The sequence below is a fragment of the Aulonocara stuartgranti genome (genome assembly GCF_965226115.1).
Source record: "Aulonocara stuartgranti genome assembly, chromosome: 1".
Lineage (NCBI taxonomy): Eukaryota > Metazoa > Chordata > Actinopteri > Cichliformes > Cichlidae > Aulonocara > Aulonocara stuartgranti.
The window spans coordinates 16,463,531-16,488,666 of NC_138939.1; the positions used below are offsets into that span (position 1 = coordinate 16,463,531).

Below are 25,136 nucleotides of genomic sequence, written 5' to 3' on the forward strand. Positions count from 1 at the left end.
CCAAACTCCTATTTGATTGGATAACACGTGCCAAAACATCAGCACGCGTCAGCACGTTACTGACAGTATGGCAGCCCCCGTGAATAGTGTGGGTAAACCCTCAGCCGAACGTCCACCGTTCAATAGTACGAGTTTTCAGAAGAAAACAAGGAGCAAGTTAATATCCATACCTGGTACTAGACCTTCGGTTCAAAATGGACAGCTCCTAGTCTCCACCGGTGTCACGTCACTCGACTATTTGCTCGGTCAGTCTATCATTAGGATGCTAGCTACAAAGGCTAGCAGTATTTCTCAATCTAACTTTCGCATGCTGGATTTCACGTTACTGCAACGTACTGTATTCATATTATCAATGCAATGAGAATGAGAAGAAAAGCCATTATATTAAGGACGAGTTATGACGTTTGACATTGCCAGGACAAGACAAATATGCTTTTATTTTAAACGCATAATGCATCTTCTAATTAGTACTAGATGGAAAAGCTGTCTGTGAGAAAACAGTGAAAACAACTAGGTAATTTTCACAATAAATGTTGATTATAACAAAATACCCAGAGGGCCTTATTCATTCCCAGTTAAATCCATTTCCCTATTAATTTTTGTGGACATTATATAATCAGTTACATTCTTATTAGTTGTCTTGCACTGTGGTAAGCTAATTCGATAGTGTGGCACCTGCTGAGTTGTTGCTTTTCTTAATTCAGACTAAATCTATTAAGGCCACTTTAGTCTTAGGTTAGGTGTGGGTTAAATGGAGCAAAAAAAAGGATATCTGCCATTTTAAGGTCTAACTCTTAATGAAGCTCCTGGCATAACAAAATAGGGCAGGTTTATTATTCAAATAGTCATTTCTGTAAAAAGTACGGTTGCCTGAAAGCATCTAACAGTTGAAAAAAAAAAGTACTACAATTATATTCACATGTTCATGTTGTCTCTGCCAGCTAAACCTGTGAAAAAATATTTCTCCACAACGTCAAAATACTCTCTAGTTATGACAGAACCTTTGTGACAACTGTACTGTCTATTAATTGTTTACCTGTCTGTCAGTATGTTGCACCTGTCGTTCTAATTTGTCATTTGACAAACGTTTTGTCAGATGAGCAGCTGATGTGGCCATCAAAATAGTTTTTCACAGAAAGTACAGTTCCTGGTTGAACAGACAGACAAATGTTTTGACGCGTCTTTACTGAACAGTGATTGGCAGTGCTCGTGGAAACATAATCTTGTCACGACTTGGAGCTTGTAGAGAGTTGCTGTTGTGCTCACTGGGTTCATGGGTTCATTTGACATAGTGACAAGTCTAAGTGTCTCTTGTGTAGATCCAAAAGGACAGAGATGTTAGCAGCAGTTGAACAAAAGGAGGGTTCATAGTGATTTGGATATATTGTATATATGAGACTAACATGTAAACAATATTTTGTTTTTTGTTTCCGCAAACAGGTGGTGGATTAGCAGTTGGAACAGTGCTTCTCATAGGTGAGCATGTCACTTTAAATGTCTAAGTATTGACTAGTTTATGGTTTCTGTTAATTGGACCAAAGAGCAAGAGGAGGTCCTTTTTTACCAGCTGCTATAAGACTGTTTAATGTACAGTGATGCCAGTATGATGTTATCTATGTTTTGCATACTTGCTAATTAGTTAGTGGCTGTTATTTATACATGTATTAACATTATTATGATTAAATATTGGTTTGGTCTTTGAGATATGTGGTAGCAGACATGTGTTGCTACTCTGGCAATAAAGGATCTATCTAGCTAGCTAGCTACCTAGCTCACTATCTAGCTATCCTGTTAATTCAGGTTGAATGGGCTCAATATGAGAAAGCTTGAAATCAGTCTTAAAAGATAATTAAATATTTAGGGGTCCAAGTAACAAATAGTTCTAATCACCAAACAGACACTGTAATTTTTCAGCGTCTTCCTTCTTCTTCCTATTATTATTATTGCTCCAGTGTTTTACTCCACACATCTTCAGAAATGCTAGGGTCTGCTGAGTGACTTGAATTGAATCAATAGAACGTGTTTGTGAGGCTTTGTGTTGATGTCTGCATCCACTGCAGTTTGTTGTGAATGCAAGGATCTGTCCAGCCACAATGCAACAAATATACAAACTTCACATGCTTCCTCCAATCAGACTCCAACTCAGTTAAACATATCCCTGCTGCCCACAGCTGTCAGGAAGTTTAATCCTAAAATTTTGGGTCAAAAGTGAAGCTTTGGCAGCCCTAAAATTGTTTTGATTCCTTTTCTTATAAATTATATTTCTGCCATAAAATTGTTTGTGCAACAAAATAATTTCTTGATACAGTCATATAAAAAAGAATGTTTTCTCAGGACTCTGTAGTTATGTGAAAAATTAAGTATATACCCCATGATTCAGTAGCTTATAGAACCACTTTTAGCAGCAATAACTTGAAAGAATCATTTTCACATTGTTGTGAATGAGTTGGTCTACTTTTTTTTACAATGTTGCTTCAGTTCATTAAGATTTGTGGGTATGTGTTCATGCACTGCTCTCTTACAGCCTTTTAAGGTTCTTTAAAAACAAGCCATACTTGGTCAGTCTTTTTCTAACTGCACTGTCATGAACTTTTAACATTTAACATGCTAACTAAGCCCTCTGGATTCTGAGATGTAGGTCTGGCCTTGGGATGAATTTGCTAGGACTTTCACTGTTTTCCAGTTGAGAGCAATGTTTCTTACTGTGGACTCCAAGCTATTTGATTTTGCTGCTGTCTTTCCTTCTTAGTATTATTTACAGAAGTGGTCACACTTGCTGACAGACAGTTAAGTGAGTTAAGTTATTCAAGTTCATTTGATTAGCAGCGCCCTTTTAATTCCTATGGAAGCAGTAAGAGTGTACTTAGTTTTTCACATGACTGCATAAAGCTATGTGGAAACTTTCATCTTCACCTTACTGTATATTAAGCCTCAATATGTGTGCAAAGGCATTTTAGGTTTTTATATTTATTTTACCAAATTAAATTAAATAATACAACATATTACAAACATACAAAATATAAGAAATAGCTCTAATATATACAAATAGCTCAATTATAAATATCCAGAATATTACAAAGATTAAAGATATATGATTGACATTCTACTCTAAACTGTAAACTTTAAAAGCTTTGTTATTTTGTTGTTTTCACTGTAGAGGATGTTCAAAAGGGTGTAACTTGTGTACTGTGCATTACATGGAGGAGTTGTACTGGGAGCCACAGGCAGGAATGTCGTTCAGTGGTGCATTTGGGTCAAGTCATTCTCTCACTGAACATGCTCCTGTGACTGGTCAGCACATCATGGTCTGGGTGGGAGTGGATGTTTCCCACAATGCTGTTGTCCATCATTGTCCTTATCTTGGACAACATCCATCTCTCCAACACTACTTTAAGGGAGCTCCATCCAGCTCCATCCCTGCATCCCTTCCTGTAGAGTGCAGTGGTGTTTTTAACCCAGTCCAGTTTATTATCAATGTGTACTCCGAGGTTTTTATAGTCCTCCGCAATGTCCAGATCGAACCCCTGGATTGAAACAGGAATCACAGGTTTCCTGGTCCTCCTAAACCATCAATTCTTTGGTCTTTGTCACATTGAGCTGCAGATGATGGTGCTCACACCATGTGACAAAGGAGTCCACCAGCCCGGTACTCTGTCTCATCACCCTCAAAGGTGCATTCAACCATTCTAGAGTCATCAGAATACTGAAGATGGCAGGTCTCTGTGTAGTGGCTGAAGTCTGTGGTGTAGAGGGTAAACAGGAAAGGGGAGAGGACAGTCCCGTGTGGTGCCCGGTGTTGCTGATCACCTTTTCAGACACACAATATTGAAGATGCACATATTGTAGTCTTTCTGTCAGGTGCTCAACAATCCAGGACACAAGAGAGGCATCCACCTGCATCACTTTCAGCTTATTGCCCAGTAGGGTCGGCCTTATGATATTGAATCCACTGGAAAATTCGAAAAACATGACTTACAGTGCTCAACAGCTTCAGTCCACCCGTTACAAAGCTTTCTAAGTTCTTGAATCAACTTTTCTTGAAAATCTTCTCAATGGCATTCCTTTTCTTGTCTCTTGTTCATCTTTTCCTGTCACATTTTCCAGTCAAGTTAACATTAATATGCTTTGATACAGCACTTTGAGAACAGCCAGCCTTTTAAGCAGTGACCTTCTTTGTCTTATGGTCCTTGTGGAGTATGTCGGTAATCATCATGTGGACAACTTTCAAGTCAGCAGTCTTCATCATGATTGCGATTGTTTATACTGAATGACACCAAGAGATATACGATATTTTTGCAGGACCTGAACACAGAGATAAATAATCTAATAATTTCAGGTATTCAAAGAAAAAAAAGTTTTAAAATATTCCACTTTATGTGATTAATATAGAAGACATGAAATTCTGCCTTTTGGAATTCAGTCTGTTGCATAATTAGCTTTTTAGAAACTCTCCGCAGCAGTTTCAATGAAGAGATTTCAAGGCACATAGTTACTTTATCCTCTATATTCCTTTGGGATCAATAAAGTTATTCTTATTCTTTATTCTTATATTCATATATTCATTCGTGTAGAGCCAAAATTAAATGTATTCCTGAAATGAAATCAGCAAGCTACAGCTGACAATATTGTTGGTTGTTCTCTCCATCTTTGTCTTTAACATGTCGCTGTCTAGCAGAATGGCAAATAGACTGATGACCCTTTGGTCTCCAGTTAGAATCCCAGGTGTTCACACTTCTACTGCGATCCTTAATTAATATGCTCATCTGCAGATGTGTTATAGAACTTTTCAGAATTACATTCAAAGCAAGTGGATTTTCTGGGGACATAAATGTCTTCCACTGTATTATTATTGTTATTATTATCATTCATCATAGGCTAGGCTATATGCACTGGTGGACAGTAAGGTTAAGATAGTCATGTTTCCCCTTGAAGCTGTAATTTGTGTGTAGCCAAGGCCTATACCAACTGATGATATTGCTTTGCCCTTTAATTCATCCCCCCAATCGATGCAGGAGTCAGTGATTACACACTAATGCGTTCTTCCCTTCCATTTTGTGAATCAATGTACGGTTGGTTTCATCTGGTAATGAGAGACACAGTAAAGGTGAAATGCGTGTGTGTGCATTCTCTTGTGTTTGTCTCTCAAAGAGTGGTGTGTGTGTGTGTGTGTGTGTGTGTGTGTGTGTGTGTGTGTGTGTGTGTGAGAGAGAGAGAGAGATGGTGTGTGTGTGTACACTGTGGTGTCTCTGTGTCTGTTTTGTTGTGTGGGTGGGTGGAATGGGGGGAGTTTGGAGTGTGTGTTTGTTTGTGTTTGTTTCAGGCAGTCGTCTCCTACACTCTGCCCCTTTAGCTGTGATGGCCTGTTTGTGAGACACAGACATAAAATTATCAGACTGGTCGTTGTCTGCCTTTGAAGTGTCTTGAGCTGTCCATCCTGATTTGTCATCCAGAGGGGGATCAGTCCAGTATGGCTGCTGTCTGAAGATCTCTCATCTCTGTGTTTTTTGCAAGAGGAGGAACAAAGCCTCCAAGCTTTTATTATTTTGGTCATGTATGGTCTCATTCTTATAGTTTTAGTAAATGTCTCTTTTCTTTAATCAGCCATCACCGTTAAATTTCACTACATTTTATGACATGTGAATAAAGGTGCTCTTTGACTATATACATATGGACTATGTTGAGAATTGACCACAATGTGGATGGTGATTGAGAAGATGACATGTTTAACTGTTATTATTATGGTAGAATTTCCTGCTAGGATGCTTAGTGGCATAGGTGGCTTGAAGAGGCCTTAAGAGTTGGTTGGATGCCAGTTGGTTCAGTTTAGTCAGATTTAGATGAAAAACAAAAGATAACTGAAGGGTATATTATGAAGTAAGGAAGTTCAACATAGCTGGGGTTTCTTTGTGTTGGCTGGCTTGACAAAATCTAAATCCCCAGTCAGAGATAACGGGTATCACAACAGTAGTTGACAACTTCAAGCTATGTGCATGCTCGCATAAAAAAAGGAGGATTTCACAAGTCATATGACTGTATTTTCTGCACAAATTGATCCCTACGAGTGCCACCTACTTCAGTTGGAGACATTAACAATTAATGATGATAGAACACAAAAAAAATCTAATAGCAAAAGACGAGAGATTAATGCTACAGAAAGTGATTAATATTGGGATTTAGCACAAAGCAATAAAATAAACATTTTCACTTTAGTTATTTTTATTTCTGATGTGACATCCGTAGATTAGATATTTGAAACTTTAAACTCAATACGTTTTAATATTAAACTGTCCCAGAGCCTACTGAAAGAGATGTGAAAATCACTCGTTTTTTTGCCAAATCAAAATAAAATTATTTTTATTGGTTGAATGGGTATTCTTGGTGATAAATAACTCAGTTAAGGCTTAATATAGCTCACATATACGTTAATATTCCTTCGTAATATATGGTAAACAAAAAACTTTATAAGAAGTGATAAAAGCAAAGAAAAATCAAGTAAAGGTTCTCAGTTAAAACTCGATAATAATTACGTATAAATCAAGTGTATGTTATGAGGGAATTGTGAACAATAACATGAATCATGTAGGTCTTATAAGACTTACATATAAAATAAAAGTATTTTCTTTTGGAGGAAATAGAGATGTTTTTTCTATGTATTTTCTCTATGAATAGCTTCTTATCTGAGCTTTAAGGACACAAATATTTTAAATATGTTTTAAAGGTATATTTTTTGGTGTCAAGGTGATCAGTCAGAAAAATCATAACACCATAGGTCTAACATTAATAAACTGCGCAAAGACAAATGGCAGCTGTGAGTTGAACCCTACCACTGGAGATACATTAATAGACATTAAAGGCTTGCAAATGCTGCTAAATTAACCCTTATTTGTAGTAGTGTTTATAGTAGTGATTCACTTTTTGAAAGCTTTTTTAAACAACTGTATTCTTTTGTTTACCTGCTATGTGTCCTAAATTTAACTCAGCTGCTCAGTAGAAATAATAATAATAGTACTTTATGGACCAAAGACATACAAGGGGAAACATTGTGACCTAGATATTTTCTCCCCTGCAGCTTTAGTAGATATGATTCAGGACTCTTTCTCTCCTGCTCCCTTGTTTGAAGGCAAATGAAGCAGAGGCATTCCCCTTTATCGAACCTTAGTCAGAATAACCAAAAAAAAAACAAAAAACAAAGATGGGGGAAAAAATCATCCCATGACTGTCCAGAGTGACTGATCTACCTCAAAGATATGACTGTCCCCCACCCCCTGTTGCTCCTATACCCTGCCACCTCCCGCCTCCTCCTCATACCCCCCGCCTCAACTGCCTAATGACTCCTGGAGGTTCCATTTGTAAGGCTCCCATAGAAACACAACTACAATAGGCCCCATCTTGAGAGGGCCCATCTGGGAGTCTTTGTGGGGCCTGCTGAAAGCCACAAAGGCCTGCTGACCTAGAAACCCATCAATAAGAGAACAGGGAGCCCCACCGACAACAAATTGAAGAGCCATGGAATTTCCTTAGCCATCCTGAGTCCGTAGGTGAGGACCTGGACCAGGAACGTGGGAGGAGAAGGGAATTCTCCGGATGTTCGAGGATGACACCTCAGGATGTCATTCCCAAGCTGTCAGCTGTATGCCCATTACCTTCAACTGTCACTGCTGCCTTTGTCCTTGTGCCCACTGGTTGTCATTGTGAAGAGAGGCCTATGAAATCTTTACAAAATGGTGATTGTGACAGGAAGCAGCAATAGCATGCTGTGAAGGGTTCTGGGCCCTGCTCTGTAGGGTTTCATATTGATGATGCAGGTTTTTCTGCTGGTTTGGGGTGAGGAATGGACGGGTGGCTGCTTTGTACGCAAGAACAAAGACTACTTTTGGGAAAGTGTGTTTGCTGTTTAGAATTATGTGCCGGTCCATTTAATGCCTCCTCTAATGTGGCTCTAATGTCACCCCTCAGAGCAGAGATCTGCCCACCGTGCACAACTTACTTTTTACACTGTTAACTACACCTGATGGAAATGATGTGAGAATGATAGTGAAAGGATGCCATTGCCACTTGAATGCACACAAAAATCTGAGAGATTCATGTGAACCTGTGTCAGGAAGCATTTTGAGAGAAGCTCCTACCTTATCCTACTTCTGCCTTCTCTTGTCACTTGTAGTACCTTTCCATTTAGTGGGAGGGTCCAGGTGAATGCTTAAGGCAGGTGTCTTTGTCTCACCTCCACTGCTGTGTGGCGAAATGATAGAAATACTGTTTTAAGACCCTAACAAGAAAGGTGAAGATGTCATCTCCACTTTGATAGTCAGATCACACTACATGTCCCTGTGACATGTCGATTGCCACTTCATGTCCCTCCTAAGGTAACCAGAATGTGCTCCTTACATCAATTACAGTTTGCAGTTGTGATGTGGTCATGAACTGCTGGATCTGTGATGTGTGAATGAATGTTGAAGAAGGAAAGAATATCAACAATGTTTGGCATTAAACAGTTTGGCATTAAACAGAGATTTTTTCCACTTATTATCAAATTCTAATTATTGTTGTCTTTGTTTTATCAATATTTCCTTTTAGAGGAGGACCGATTTGATAGCTACTCTCGCATGATCCTCAAGTACTTCCTGGCAGAAGGAGTGGTGTGTCGGCATGAACTTTTTGTTGCATCAGCTCAAGATAACCCTGATGACATCTTACAGGTATGAGGGGAGGTGTCAGCCATTCTGTAACAACTTGAAATGAAACTGAGGTACTGCAGAGGATGATTTATTTTTCTAAGCTGCGAGTTTTGACGCCAAGGTGGCCTTGTGTTGTTATGTCTGCTTTAACATTTTCCCGTACAACTGTCAAACAAAAAGAACTTTGAATGTTGGAAAGTACTTGTGGATGTTTGTATAATTCATATATGTATATATATATATATATATATATATATATATATATATATATATATATATATATATATATATATATATATATATATATATACATACACACACACACACACACACACACACAGATATGATAGATTTTTTTGTGCTCATAATATAAACCCCCACCTGCTTTACAGTGCAGGCACACAGCTTTTGCTAACATGTGTCAGGGTCAATGGGGGTATCTGGGAGGTCGAGGGTGGCCTGGTTATAGCATTGTTGAAATGTTTCCCGACGTATCACTTTGTGAGGAGCACCATAGCCCCAGAAGCTGATTGCCACCCCGCATAAGGGAGGGGGGCCTCTCTCCCACTGATTGATAGTGGGAGGGGTCATGGCGTCACCCTCTCTTTACATATCAAAGACTTATTAAGAGAGGGGGGCTCCCAATGGGAATATATCACATCATTTAGTGTTTTCACAGCTACATTTGCAGTATTCTAGTTTTCTGATGTTAAGGTTCCTCTTTATGGATTACCATAAGATGCAGTTAAGTGCTTAGAAGGAGAAATGAAGTTGTGATGCACTGTAGTATTGTTGTTACTTAACCAGAGAGATTTAGTTTTGAGTCTCTTATCAGGATCTCTTTCCACATTGTATTTATGTTAAGCCTTAGAAACTGAGATTAAATTCTGCAATGAGTCAGTCTTTAGATTATTATTTTTTTGTAATGTAATACACATGATTATATATCCTGCTGTGTTGCCACTACAGTTGTTTTTAGTTTAAAATATTTGGCCTGCACGTAAACTTTTATAAAAACCATGTTATTAGAAACTCATTGGCACTTATGATGCTAAATCATTCAGGATCTAGTTTTTGACCCACCACTGGTAATAATGACAGGTATCTGTTTATTTTAATTCTTTTATATGGATTTAAAAATTTTTTTTTATCATAATAAACTGATGCCCAGGTTCTTCTTACACTGGGACTTTCCATAGTCCCCATATTCTACTCAAAATTTCCATACCAATAGAAATAACTAACCCTTATACCAGTTACATGAAGTGTAATGTACTGTTTTGAACAGGAACTCCCTGCTCCCATCTTGGACGATGTGGCCATTCACAAGCCTGTGGAACAGCCCAGGCTGTCTTGTGAACCCCAGGACAATTTGGATGCTATGAAGATTGCCTGGCGCTATCAGAATCTACCTAAAGTGCAGGTAGTCAGATTGATATATACATTATATATAATGTCTCCTATTGTGTTGGAGTAAAGGTAATCTTTTTTTAATTTTTAAAAGTTCAAAATGTGTCTCTGTTAATGATGATTTGCCAATGGATTGCACTGGCACTCTGGTCTTTAGTGGTTTGGCAATTGTCTCAACCACTAAATCTATCAGCTTCTAAACTCCTTTGTGGGGTGAATGAGGCCTCAGCCTCTCCTTTCAGAGCTGGGCCAGATTACTCACACTTAACTGGCAATAGGTAGGCTTTTCACTGGTCCCCAACTTGCATATACACACATATACACACGCCTGCACCCCTGCTTAGCCTGGGAAACAAGAGTACTTTGCAGCCTGTGCATTGACATGTCTGCTCGCTCAACCCTATGACCCAGACCTGCGCCTCTGTCTTTCCCCAAATCCCTGCCTTTCCCCCTGCTAGGGTCGGCAGCCCTACACTCTTTCTTCCGCTTTGAGGAGAGGTGACCCTCCCCTTCTACTTCTCTGCAGTCTACCCCCGTTGCTCTATAATCCATATCGCTATGTGGATTAACAGCACACAGTGTGTCCCTGGGGATCCTCTCCTTCTTTCTCTCTCCCTGGAAACTTCTTTATATCTGTGTCCTTTCCTCACCTCTCCCCCTTCCCCTGTAAAATCGTCTTTACAAACCACTAGTAAGCCCAACCAGAGGATTTGCATCCCAAATTCACCCGCAGAGTCAACGCTTACTTTCCCCTTACACACACCTCTCCTGGCATAGCCCACTGAGTTGCTCTCCCGATGAAGACATCAGATCAAAGGTGAGGCCGTCAGGGCGGGGATGGAACGCTAAGCGGGTTGCCTAGCTCACAAAGAGAAGATGAGCTCCTGACCCCCCTGCCCTCCTGACCCCCTCGTCCCGCCAGGAGAGGGACACACCGGGGGCCCTAATCCAGATTAGGAGTAGATTAAGGGCCCCTTTAACAATAGAATCCCTGGTTTCACTCAGAGAGAAGAGCTAAAACTCTCTCTTTCAGCTGCAGGAAAACATCCGCCTTCCCTGCGTCCGTGATGCGTTTGCTTTCACAGCCAGAAGTGGACATTTATGTGAAGAAATGATTAAGAGTGTGGTCATAGTGGTTATTTAACTTCTCTGCTGTAGGAATGTGGAGGAATGACCCATAAACAATGCAATTGCTTTACCATGGAGCGGAAAAACAAACTCTTTACAAATTAGGAAAACAAATAAGTTTTTTTTTCTTGTGAACTGTTCTATTCTTATTTGAAAAACATTAAATACACACCAATTATTTAAAAAAGTTCAAAGCAGGTAGAGGTGTCCGATTTTATTGAAAGTGGTTTTTAAATTAATTGGGTTAGATTTTTTATTGTTTCACTTTCCAAAAATTGACCCTTTGACCTTTTCAGAGTGCCCTGGCCTCTTCTTCCCGATTTGGGCATTACTATGATGTTTCCAAGACAATGGAGCCAGAAATTCGCCAGGCAGCCAAGTGCCACCGCTTCTACCTTCCAGAACATCCCACCCAGTCATCAACAACAAACAGGTAAAAGGACAAGACACTATCAACAGAACACATGGAAACCAATGAGACACGATCCACAGAACAAAGGCACACAAGCACGACACCACCCACAAAACACAGTTATACAAATAAGACATCATCCACAGAACACAGGTAAGCAAACATGGCATTTTTCACAGAATACAGGTACAATGCAAACAGACCAACATCATTTTAAGGTAACATTACTGTATTGTAACTGTCACATGAATTAAAGAAGAGAGTATGAGAGGACTGAGGTTTCTCCCTTTGGTTAAGATTTGTAGGAAATTATTAAACTTTAGGCTTGCAAGGTATAATTGCTTTCCTTGTTATTTGATTAATAATCATTATATTCTCTTTTCTTGATTACATTTTTTAATGTCTATAATTTTACACAATATATTTTTTAATGGCTTACAAAACATAATTTATCATGTATATGTCCCTTTTTGAGTCTAGGATCCACTGCTATTGAATTAATTATATGAAACATGATTATTATATTTCCTAATTTTCTGTTATTCCCCAAATCAGTCAAGTTTATGTGTTTTCATTAGTTATAGCAGCAAAGCAAGCATGCATCTTGCTAAATTTTGCATTAATAGTTTATGCTTTTCATTGATTTTCTTCAAAATACGAAAATGTCATATCTGTAAGGCTGAAATCGCTTTTTTGTGCTTTTTACATACCTGCTCAAAAGTATCCACATTGTTTTGTACTTTTGAGTCAAATGTCCACTTTCAAAAATATACTGATGCAAATTCATTAAAATCTGGCTGGTTTGTCTTCTGTTCTGAGCAGCGTGCCACTGGCCCAAGTCATTCAGGCTCTTGGAAAGGTTGCGTATGTCTATTCAAATAAGGGCCTTGTTTGCTCAGCGTCTGTTTGATTTCTCCTGCATTGAGTGTACTTAGGGTTCAGAGGTCATGCAGGCTCTTTACTCAAAGAGTGTTGCTGAACACACAAGTGCACACGAAGGCACACTCACACACACACAGGGTAAATATAGCAATCTGGAGCACAGAGGATGTGGAGGAGGCTTTATGGTATCACTCTTCTTTTATGTCAGCAAACAGACTCTTTAGCAGAGCAACTGTCCCAATACACTGAATTTTGTTAACATTCACTTTCAAAAGTGTGGATGGTAAAGTGGACACCACTAGCTGTTATAACTCAACATTGCCTAATGGAAAAACATAAAAGAAAAAAAAATCTTGTCCACTGATGAATCTGAGTAAGCCTGACATAGTGGTGCTGTTGTAGTGTCTGAATGGGTTATAGATCTCACAGGCATTTTGACAGCGGGAAACTACACCTGCACTGCAGCATTGTGCCCCAAGCCCGCCCCGGTATTAACACACATGCATGTGCTCACATACACAGTGCATTGCACACGCACATGTACCACACAAACTCCTAAGCAGGCTACTCCCCCTTGCACGTGTCCAAAGCCCCATGTTGATACCCTAGCTGTTAAATTGCTTCGTTTCACTTGAAGGCATAATTGGCACAAATTGCTCTCTAGGTGATACAGATCCTGTTGTTTAAGACCAAGCATCCCCGTTCTCTCCTCTTTTCTTCCCTTGCTGAAATAGGAACGCTGAGATAAAGAAGCTTCCCTGTGCATGATCCTAATTAGCTGACGCACTAGCCCCTGTAGCTAAGCACCTAGACCTTTTTGGTACCTGAATGAGGGCTGCTCAGTAGGGGTAGCTAAAACACAATGCTGCCTCTCACAATGGCTGCCAACCAGTAGCAACCTCCTCAACTACATGTCACACCATCCCAGCCCCCTACCTCAGAGCTGGGGCATGGGCAGAGAGGCCGTGGAGGGTAGGTGTCCCTCTTTCACCAAGCCAGCTCTATCATTAGCCACAGCGGGGTCAGGAGGCACCATTGTTGTGTTGAATAACTGAAATAGAGTACATGGATATACTTGGCCAAGTGTAATCAACACGAGTGTGTATTACTGTTCTTTATACATGGCTATTGGCGTGTGACCAATCTATGTGTATCAGCTTTTGTAGCCTGCAGGTCGAATTGACAACTGACATAGCAGCCCAGTGTGAGTTACCACAGAGTGGTCATTACAATGGTGGGGCGTTCTTAAGTGGAGGGTCTTGTGTAAAAAGATGGGGTTAACATTCCTGTCGGCCATCCTATAGACACACGGAAGTCCCTTGATTGTTGCTAAATGTTGCTCTGATAACACTGTATGCCCTTTGGCAGTGGTGCACATCTTACCCCTGATTAAACCCAAAATGCTGTTCCCTGTTAATTTTAGATATCAACCCATTAATTCTCCTGTCCTTCTCACGTATCATCTTTGCTGTGCGTATGTTTGTGCATATGCGCGTCTCATCTGTCTATCTGTCTGTCTCGGCACAATCAGATCCTCAGGGAGCTGACAGAGAACCAGTCATGTTGTAATTTAATCAACCAAATAAATTAATTGGATCTCTTGATATGGATCATCTGTCTGCTTCAGTGGCTACAGAAAAGCACAGTCAGGAAGAACATGCTGCAGTCATAGACGATTAAACTACTGCGGTGATAGGCTTGGCCCAGTTTTATCAAAATAGTCTCAGTGACAATTTACATATATTAAATAACCCTTTTGTGTTCTCTTTCTGGGTGTCTGCTTCACTGTTCCCATTCTTTCTGCCCTACCCTGTGCTCTCTCCAGTCGCATGATTGAGTCTTACTCTGCATTGCTGAAGTCCCTTCAAGAGGTCATACACAGAGAAGGCTTTGATTTGTCTACCCCCATGGTAAGAACCAGTATTATATCTGTTTCATTTGAGAGTCTGGAAATGGATGATTTTGCAATTACAGTTTGTATTTTCAATTATTGCAGCCCGCCCCTTCAACAAAAACATCTAATACACATAGAAAGATGTAACTCTATGGGTTTACTTTTTTGGCTAAAACTGTAAACAAAACAATCGAATAAAAATATGATCCACTTCAGGTGATCCTTCAGTTTTAAATTTGCTCCTTTCTGCCCATTCAACCAGTTGCAGCCTTTAAAATGTTCAAAGAAACACTTATCAGTGCTGGGTGATCCAAATCTCTGTGATATAACCTAAACCATGTTTCGTGTGCATTATTGTTTATGGTAAGTGTATGGCAACGATGCTGAACTCTGAAACTGTACCAGGTTACAAATACCACGTCTTAAGCTCACTTTTAATTACAAGCTATTGTTCATATAAATGTTTGTTACAAGCACTGGAGTAGCACAGAGGGAGATACTAGATCTGCATCTGTGACCCCCAACCACTACTTGAGCCTGTTTACCTCTTTCTCACCTGCTCAGGTTGACCTCACCTGTGTGTTCCCAGCTGTGTGTCTTATCTTTGACATAAATCTTCGGAATAATCACCGGTTCTCTTCAGAGTGCCAGAAGCATTTGTGGCCTTATCTACCTCACTTTCCATACTTGTTTATTAAATGTCCTACTGTTAATTTAAAACAATACTTAATAAGTAGTGTTCATACACAAAAGCATGTAAACTCTATTATTTGTGATCCAGTGCGTGCATGTGCATGTATGAACACACACATATGTGCGCGCCTTATTCACCTACATTCTGTGACCCCTCTGCTTGTCACCTGGAGCCACCTCTCCCCCCCTGTCACTCACGCACAAGATTTACCTCCCCTACCCCCCACTTTCCCTCCCCAAGCGCTGTCAATCACACACCAGATTAACTGCTGACATCATTAAAGCAGTGTGGCCGCCCGATGTGCTGTTGGCACAGTCCAGGAATGCAGACTAGCACAGGGCGACATGGGCACACACAGAAAAAAGGCCAGTATGGATGATAGTGTGTATGCATCTTTATGTTGATTCGTTTATCTGCTTTTGGGAGACTGCTCATATTGTGATGGTTTAATATAAATTGTAAATAACAGATTACAATGTTGATTAATCTCCCTGTGCATGTTTTTGGTGGATTCCGTTGAGTTGTGTGAGCCTCCACAAACACTGGCTGATTAGGTCGGGGTTCCAGGCTTGTTGTAGTCTATATGGCTGGCTTCTGGCTGGACCTTATTGGCATTGTTCCCTGATTTTTCTATAGGCTTAACTATAGGAGTTAAGTTTGGCCTCCCTTGCTAATGTTGCCACAGCAACACTGATGTTACCACAGCTCCCCCCTGCTGGGCTGCACATAGAAATAAATTTCTTCTTTTTTTTCTTTTTTTTTGCCTGTCCCATTTGGTTCTTTAGCCGTCAGAATTGTTGTCTGAAGACCAACAAGGATACCCAATGGATTTACTTTGCCAAATGGATCATCACGGCCTTGCTGTATTGGTCCATTTGATCAACCTTTGTTGTTATTATTTATTTTATTTTCAGTTGTTACAGACGGGACAGACATGACTGAGGGATAGTGAGAAAGGGCACTTAAAAAGAGAAAGAAGAGAAAAAAAAATCTCCTGGATCAGAAATAAATTTCTAATTCTGTGTCCCACAAAACCCGTGATTGAAGAGACTGCTCAACAAAGAAAGTGACTTAAGGGAAGCGCACATAAAACTCATATTTAAGCATAGTAAGGTATAGAAATGAAGCACTGGTGGTGAATAACATGAGTCAACATGAGTTGACTGTAAAAAAATCTCCCAGAAACAATGGGGTTTATTTTTCTAAGATCCCTGTGATTCTGCTCCAGACCCAAATGAAGCTTAGGTCATGTTGTCGGGAGAGGAAGCAGGAGGGAGTGGGGCAGAGGAGATTTCGGGAGGGTTGAGAAAATAGAGGGGGAGGGATAAAGAAGAGAAGAGACTGGGGGACAAAAGCAAAAAGTGAGCAGATTTTAGGCCAAGACTTTGTTAATCACTTTTGGCTCTCACCTCAGTAATTAGGAGCCATCCTTACGAAACCCCAAATAAAAGGCAATTGTACTAAAGGCTAAAAAACTCTCACACTTTGGACAGGCTCCTCCATTCTTTCAGTTTCAGTGATATATATATCCCACCACTGTTTGGCCACTTTTTTTCTTTGCCCATGAGAGTGGGTTACCGTTGATCTCTTGTAGTGAGGTGGGGGGGTTTCAAGGGAAGGCACTCCACCCTTACCCAGGCCCCCTTGGCTGCAGCGCATCGCTGTGGTGCCAAGAATGTGCTGGAGTTTCTGGGTGGCGGCCATATTGGAAGCCTGTCTGACAGGTCCATTGTGTGTGTGTCAGATGGCTTCTGTGATTGGGCAGTTGTGTCCAGTCACGTTTGGGCACTGTGTTCGGATTGTCTGTGCTGGTAAGCAGACTGTCCATTCTCTCTCTTCCAAAGTTTGGGAATACTACCCAAGACCACAGCAGCTTACTGAAATCATTTAAAAGCGGTTCTCAGATAATGTTCAGAAGCAGTGTTATTGCATTCGACTGTACTGTAAAATAAAACACATTTGCATGACTCTTTCTTGAATATTTTCTGTGTTTCTGACACTGTTTTTTTTCTCTTTTGTTTTTGTTTTATCTTATAGTCCATGTCTCGTAATATCTTGCGTGTTGGTCTTCACTCTCTTGGGTCAGCTTTGTGGAATGATGACCTAAGTTGCCACGACGACCCCATGCATAACCACGCCTTGACTACCTTCCTTTATGGACTGCGTGCCTTACTGAGGTCATCACTGTCAGTTGCAGTAGTTACTGTTCCTTCTCATCTTATTCAGGTAAAACACTGGTTGACACGTGTAAACAGTTAAACATAGTTGAGAATCTCTTTTTGAAAGAGGTTTGTCGGTAGTTTTATGACGTGCAAAAACATTTATTCTTGTGTCTCTTTCCTCCAGTGGGATGTTCTAAACTTGATTTGATTATGTCTTTTTTATTAGTAGAGTGCATAGTATGAAGTCTTTTGTACTGTGTCATCCTCCTGACCCTGTAGTTCAGTGTCACCTTGGTATTACTCAGGCCACTTCCTGGAAGCCATGCTTTTGCAGCAAACACAGTCAGTTGCATACTTATTTTAAAGGCCTTTGAATCTGTGAGGGGGTTTATGGTGCTGTTTTTAAAATTAGAGTTTTAAGCAGAGTGTGAGCCTGTGTATGTATTTTATTATCTTACTAATATTAGTCCTTGCAGTTGCGAGTTGTAAGTGTAAATCTTGGGAGGAGGTGGGTGGTGTGGTTAGGCAATTGGGGGGAGTCCACGTGCATGCGCCTGTGTCCAGTCTGGCCTCTCAGTGTGAAGATGGAGTCATCTGCTGAGGCATATGGCAAACCACAGCCCTCCCCCAGACAGTCAACCACAGAAGCACACTCACCAGAAAAGCCATCTGAGACTTTCTGCCAAAATGTTTCAACCTGCCCACTCTTTTACTGTAACACCCTACTTTCTTACTCACTCACTCAATCACATGAGCATGAAAACACTGTTATTTCTGAGCCTTTTATACAGAGATATAGGTCAGTAACTTACAGAACAGCTGTGTTGTCATAACTTGCTCTGGCTCCAGGCCTATATGTGCTCACTGCACAGCGGCCTTGGCCTAGTCAAAAAAAGGTAGAGTGGCTAACTAGCAGATGTCAGCTGTGGTGGGAGCGGTCCCCCTGTCCCACTCTGGCCAAGCTTCCAAACCCTTAATCTGTCCCCTCCCCCTCCTCCACCCTGGGGAGAGAAGTGAATGAGTTGGGGAAGAACAGGAGAGGAGATTTTGGACTGAATCAGGTGTTCAGTAACTAAGCCAACATAGAGGTAATTAGGGCTATGTGACCTTATTATTAGTTATATAATTTAGTTATACAATTAATGTGAATTTCATTCACTCAGTAAAGTGATTAATCATTTGAAGGCAGTGGTGTGTAAAACCTACTCATTTCAAACTGATAACAGAAATTAGTTTGACATGGTAGAAGAGTTTCTTTGTGCCAGAGCATTTCTTAAATAGTTATAATGGAGAAGGTATGGCCTTTGGAAAACTGTCTAGACTAGTAGCAATGGGCTACCTGGCCAAGGCTCTATTGTCTTGGCCAGCTAGCCCACTGCTGCTAGCCTACAATACTCAATGCATTATTGAGCAGCTTGGGAAGCTGAACAACTCACTGAAAGCCTACTCACAGCAGCCCAGTGCTACAATCCATCTGAAATATTAATTAAGCTCGTCTTAGCCCGGTTCCCCTCAATCTTACTTGGTCCTGCTACCACACCCATCCCACACACAAATGTAAAGTTCACAGTCTTCCCCATAATGCATCTATACTCTCATCTATACTCACCTGGTGCTCAGACTAACGCGTTGTCCTGATTGACGTAAATATTGCAGCTCGTCCAGAAAGATGTCCACATAGCCTCTACACCATTTATATAAGCTGCAGTCTTACCTATGAATATAGCACTTGCCTATTCTTGTAATTCCGAAGAGCAGAGCAGTTTTTTCAATTGTAAAATAACTCCTGTTACTGACTTTATTTCTTTGCATATCTTCAAGAGAATATTTCATATTTTCATTTTGTTCAACTTTTGTTCATCAGAAAGTCATCTTTAACTCACTCAGACTGAGTTGGGATCATATTAATAAGATTGTTTACTTGATGACATGTATACCCAGTGGCATTAGTTGTATGCCATTGAGTCAAACAGCCAAATGAAAACAACAATAGCTGTAATGTTGCAGCATGAGGTGAACATTGGGCCCTCTCTGTGACCTGTCAGACAGTGGTCATCCGCTGAAGCTGAGGGTTTCAGGGGATTTGCACTGACCTAATCTGAATTTATTGAGGTAGCATAGAGTTTAATTACAAGACTCAAACGAGTCTTGTTACAGCCCTTTATTAATTATAAATAACATATAAAGAATTATATTCAGCAGAGGGGAGCATTTCTTTTATTGCTTTAAAAACTCAAGAAGCTGAGGCGCATGTGCGTGTCTTACCGACCTCATTCTGCCCTGTTGCTATTAAACTGAGCTGCTTTATGTGGAAAGTTTGAAACAAATCACTCCTTGATAAGGAATCTAATCTATCTATTTATGTGCACACAGAAGAGTTATAATCCTCTAAACAGATTTGTACAGATAAAGTTTTTCATGGGCTATTGCTCAGATACTGAGTCATATTGTGCCATTAGTGTTTTTAATAATGTGTTGAATAATGCTTATCGAAACTCTCGAATTGGCTGTAATTGCTGCACGAGTGACTTCAGATTCTCTGTAAGTGCTGGTGGTACTGACTGGTAGGATATGCATACTTTAAAAGTAGGACAAAAATGAAAAGGAAGAAGAAAGAGTGGGGAAAAGACATGAAGGCATGAAAACTGCATTAGGCGGTGGCAGCCAACACAGAGAGAAGGATGTGAATGATTCAGGAGGCAAAGGGATTAATAATGCAGGACTCCCTCTCCCCCTATGTCCCAATGTCCCTCTCTCTTCCTCCCTTTCACTCTTTCACTCTACTGTATTCAGCCCTAATTTGTCCACTTTATTGTCAAGTCACTGAGCAAACCAGTAGGGGGAGCTATCCACTCCAAGCCTATGTTACTTCTCAAACTTCTCCCCAGTCCTCCCCTGCTGGGTGCAGGTTTAAGTTTGTGCACCAGCTATCCAGCTATAAGCTTTTTCGTGAAACATTTGATGAAATAAAATATTTACAGTGTGGCACATTTTCCCATGCTTTTCTTTCTCTCTTTTTTTCAAATCTATGACGTAAGGTTTATCTCCATTTGTTTGCCCCATCACTACTTTCCCTTCTATCCCTCATCACATTCACATAAGCCATGGGCAGAAATGACCTGGTCACAGGAAATGATGACCTAATTTAATTGAAACTCTGATGGCCCGTCAGGAGGCTTTTAATTACCTGTTAATGTTCTGTGTCTCTTTCCCCCTCCCTCCCTCCCTCCCTCCCTCAATCTTGGTCTGTCTCTGTCCTACAGGACCGGGCTCTAATGGGCAACATTACCAGGCTATGTGACAATGCCATAGCCTTAGAATCATTCAAAGGCTCTGAGAGAGAGACCAACCCTCTCTACAAAGACTACCATGGTAAGAACACACACGCTTATCTTTCTGTCTCTTTTCCATCAAATACACACACATACATACAGGCAGTGCATTAAGGCTGAGGCTGGGCTGTGGATGGAGGCAGGGCAGCCCCCTTGCAGGCCAGACTGTCAGTGCGCGTTAGTGTGCTGCTGCTCAATCAGACGTGCTCCTCAGTAGACAGGCCGGGGGGGATTCAGCTGCCACGCTGTACCCCCTCTCCCTCGCACCCACTGCCCCCACCCTCCATCCCTGCCTCCCCCCTCCAGCAGAGCCTCTCTCCCTCTTGCCTCGCCCACTCTCATCCCCAGTCCCATACCCCTGAGGCTCTGGAGCAGAGCAGACCAACACTGGGGAATCGATATTCTCACCATCACGCTCTCTTCCTCTCTGCCTCTATCGCTCTATCCCTCGGTCAATGTCTCCGTGGCCAGCATGCTCTGCTAATAAATGGAGGGCAAGGCTTTCAGTAGGGGAAAGGACACTGGTAAGGGACACTTGGAGAGAAAGAAATAAGGAAACACGAAGGGAGGGCAGGCACCGTAGTTTGTGTTTGCGTTCCTCATCCTCACCATCACTTTTTCTGTACAGTTTCATCTTTCCTTCTTTCTCCGGCATGTTTTCCTCTTTTCTGTCACTCTATCACACCCTCCACGCATAAAGGTCAGTTTAAGCGAGTTGGGTATTTTTAGCAGTGCCTCTCGAACTCTCCCACTTGCTCTTGCGCTTTTCCTCTCACCCCCCCCCCCCTCCACCCCCCCTTGTGTTAGACGGCCCTAGTTGTGACAGATGAAGGGATGAGATTGAAAACATTCAATGGCAGATTTTGTTTTCATCCAACAGCATGTTTTATTTAGATCACACATCCCAGCAGTGATCACATTCCTCTGCATTGTGAGGGCAGGTGGCTTTTCAGCTCATGCAACATGAGTGTGAGGATGTATAATTTTTTTTAATGATTTTGTTTTGCAAAAACAAAACAGAACGTTCTTTTTAATTTGCAGTTAATATTGTTTGCACACCTTGTTCAAATATATGTTTGCCCTGTTCAACCAGCCAGAGAATCTCTGGTTGGGTTATGAAATACATTTACGTGTACAATTGTTTTGATGTGTGCTCATGAGTGCAAACGCATCTGGTACGAGTGTGAGAGTGTGCGTGCGGAGGCGCGTGCGTGTTTGCGGCAGCAGTTGAGGGCTGCTCAAAGCATGCTGGGAAGCCTGTCACTGCAAATCAGGCAAGGGGAAATCACCCAAGTGCACAGAGGAGAGAACCCACCATCCCCCACTTTTTATGTCTGTCTTCCTTTCTCCATTACTCCCTCGATCACTCCTTTTCTCTCTCACATTTATTTATACCTCCCTACTTTTACAGTATGTAACCAGTTTTAAGAAAACTGGGGTGAATTAATTGAGGACTAAGAGTGGGGGGGAAAAAATCCACCAAAACTTTGTAAGAATCCGTAGCTTGCGTTTTTGTCTTGTGTCCTTATTGTTCTAGTATGTCCCAGTGTAAGTTGGCAAATTTTCATTCGCTCATACTCCAAATCATAGGAAAAGTCTAACATGCAGATATGTGAACAAAATACTTCTTCATTTCAGTCTGCCAATGACATTTACTCAGTATATTCTATTGCAGATTTAGTTGTTAGTAATTTTACAATTAATTTGTGCCTTAAATTTAATCCTCTTGTACAGATGCAAATTTTCAAAACAAACCCCCAAACTTTAAAAAATCCTTCACCTTATAATGATCAGTTAGACATTTGAAAGCCATTGCAAAACTTTGAAACATTCAAAAATATAATCTGTTACTAAAATACTGTAAAGACATGAAGACTTGCATTTATGAATGGATTTATCAAACTTAATATTAGTTTTTGCTGAGGTCAACGTGGGGTCACTAGCAATTTTTTATTAGCTCTTCTCATACAGCTACTGCCTACATACTAAAATGTTACCTTGAAAGGTGCAGGGGAACAGCATTCTTCCAAAATAGGGGTATTGAGCTTAATAATGAAGGTTAATTTCTTGCTAGTTGGTAGTAACTCAGTAAATCTGTAAAATTCTGTCACTTATTTTATGTTTATATAAAAAATGGCACGTGTGAGAAACACGATGGGGTTTTCTGTTGGCACAGTCAAATAAAATACACATGCTCTGTAATAAATGAAGTAGTAAGGCAGGAAGAAGTAAAGGAAGCTCTTACTTTGTGTGGTATTTCAGGTTTAATCTGCTCCCTCTTCCTTTCACAGGCCTGCTACACGTACGCCAAGTACCTTACCTGAACTGTCTGGCGAGCCAACTCCCTGACCACAAGGACCTGGCTTTTAAGCTCAAGAGAAAACAGTTCAGTATTGAGGTATGTTGTCAAAGGTACTCAGCGTAACCAGGATCTATTCATTAAAAAGACGGTATTCCAAGGGTTACATCCGTTAAACCCTGTATAATGTGATATCTCATCAGATTTTTTTTGTTTTTCTTTCTTTTTTTAAAAATGTTTGAATTTTTTAGTTGCTCTGATTTTACCTCCCTGGTCTATTTTAATTGTAACTTGCCTTGTAGCCATTAACCTAAAACCAAAAGCGATTTCGATACAAAGTAATTATTTATTAAGAAAGATTACATTTGCTTCGTGCAGATGAGAACTCTCTCACGTAGGCGAATCTCTGCCAACCTTTGTTTACTTTTGTCTGCTATTGGGTGACAAAATCAAAGGAGAAGCTATTGATTACACTCTGTTGCTACCACAGTTATTTGAGTGTAATGCCAAGAGGCAACAAAGTGAGAAAAATCCATCTATAATCATAAATACACAATACTGCTTCTGCTGCTTATGACAGTTAATTATGTAGTTTTCTATGTTTTTATGTTGGGATTGCATTAATTTGTTACCAGCCATGACTCTGATCCAAGGATGTGACCCTGCATTAGTTTAGCACTCAGTACTTTTGTTTTTCAGCCACAAGAATGAGGCAACAGCAACAAACAGGGTTTGCAGAGAGAAAGAAAAGCTCTCAGATTACGTGCTTACTCTAATAAGGAGCAACATTACCTTAATATGTAAGATAGCTTGAAATTCCAGTGTGACATCTAAAGACCCATTAGTGCATTTGCATGTATGACTTAAAATTAATTAGAGTATTAGTGAATGTTTCTAACATTTTATCCAGTATATTATATACACAAGAGAGCAAAATGATGTAATGAAGTGCAATACACCACCTATACCAACAACCACTGTGCCATCAATAATAGAAATTATGTAGAATTTAGAGTGGAAATGTTTTCTTGGATTGCATTTTATTTTACTGTGTGTACCTAGGTGATTGTATGGGCTTCCTCTTTCTTCATTCATTTTGATGTATGATTGATCATATTCTTTCTCTTTTGCACGATCACTCTCGGGCAGAGCAATCAGTCTGTCACTGAGCTGCCATTCCAGAGAGAAATTAAGGGGCCCTCCTCTTAGCTCAGCCTCATGATTGGTCCTCATTACATTATCATTACCTTATCACACCCTCTGGTCCATGGCTCTTAGTGACTCCTATTGTTTCAGCCAGGATTTGTAGGGGAGGAGAGAAATGCCTGTGCCACCCCCAAACTTCCCTCCATCTTATGGTCAATCCTTTCTCATTTTTTTTGCCCGCCTTAACTGCCCTTCCAACCCTTTCTTCTGTCTGACCCAATCCCTCCTCCTTTCTCTGATTTCCCCAACATACCACTCCAGTGATTTATTATGTTTGTAAAAGTCAAGGTAGTTATCCTAAATGGTCTTTTAATTAGGCTCTGTATTGGGCAGGCCAGGAGTTCAGAGGCCTAGAGAATCCCAGTAGCTCTGTGGGGCCTGGATCCCCTGTCATATATTCCAGCAGCACATTGTTAAGACCAAGCTTTGTCTGCCTTTCTTGTTTAAGGAGCTTTATTGAAGTTTTTTGCTGAGTGGGAGTCATACTCTTGCGCTGCCCATTTGGAAAAGAAATAGTAAAAACTTATAAAAGACTTACATAAGATTTGGCTTACTTAATATAGTGAATCATATAAGGCTTATATGATTCACTCATGAAAGTGGCCACTTTCTCATTACTTTCATATATTCTTTTAGGAAGTATCCAAAACATACAAGTTTCATTTATATAATTTTTCAAGGGATCTTATATCTGTTTTCACTCTTGTATGCTTTTCATATAAGTTTCACACAAGACAGATACAAACTTTATAAGATTTATATATATCGTTTCCATATCGGTGTCTTTATAACATATGCTTAAAACTTCTGCAATATCCACCTATGATTTTTTTAAGGATTGTAAAATGGATGCACTTGTTGACACAAGATCGTACTTAATATAAAATGTCACAGTCCTATGAGACATTGCTATATGTTAGGGAATTTTCCAGAGAACATCGTATCACCAGTCATGCATCAAATCAGCCAAAACACATATTAGTCATTGTAATGCCCTATTATGTGCTTTGTGTTGTGTTCTCTGGCATTGTGATTCGCTGTC

At 40.4% G+C, this 25,136-nt stretch overlaps 1 protein-coding gene across 1 annotated transcript in view; it reads left to right on the forward strand.

The window, feature by feature from the left end:
• Positions 1 to 38: 38 nt before the first annotated feature.
• The window catches only part of elp4 (elongator acetyltransferase complex subunit 4), a 54,617-nt gene continuing 29,519 nt past the window's right edge, over positions 39 to 25,136 (forward strand). The window contains exons 1-9 of the mRNA XM_082522008.1: positions 39 to 245; positions 1,441 to 1,476; positions 8,575 to 8,696; positions 9,964 to 10,098; positions 11,510 to 11,646; positions 14,333 to 14,417; positions 17,133 to 17,321; positions 20,521 to 20,629; positions 22,881 to 22,987. Coding sequence (XP_082378134.1) covers positions 68 to 245; positions 1,441 to 1,476; positions 8,575 to 8,696; positions 9,964 to 10,098; positions 11,510 to 11,646; positions 14,333 to 14,417; positions 17,133 to 17,321; positions 20,521 to 20,629; positions 22,881 to 22,987 — 1,098 coding nt within the window. The 5' untranslated portion in view covers positions 39 to 67. The remainder of the gene's footprint in view (positions 246 to 1,440; positions 1,477 to 8,574; positions 8,697 to 9,963; positions 10,099 to 11,509; positions 11,647 to 14,332; positions 14,418 to 17,132; positions 17,322 to 20,520; positions 20,630 to 22,880; positions 22,988 to 25,136) is intronic.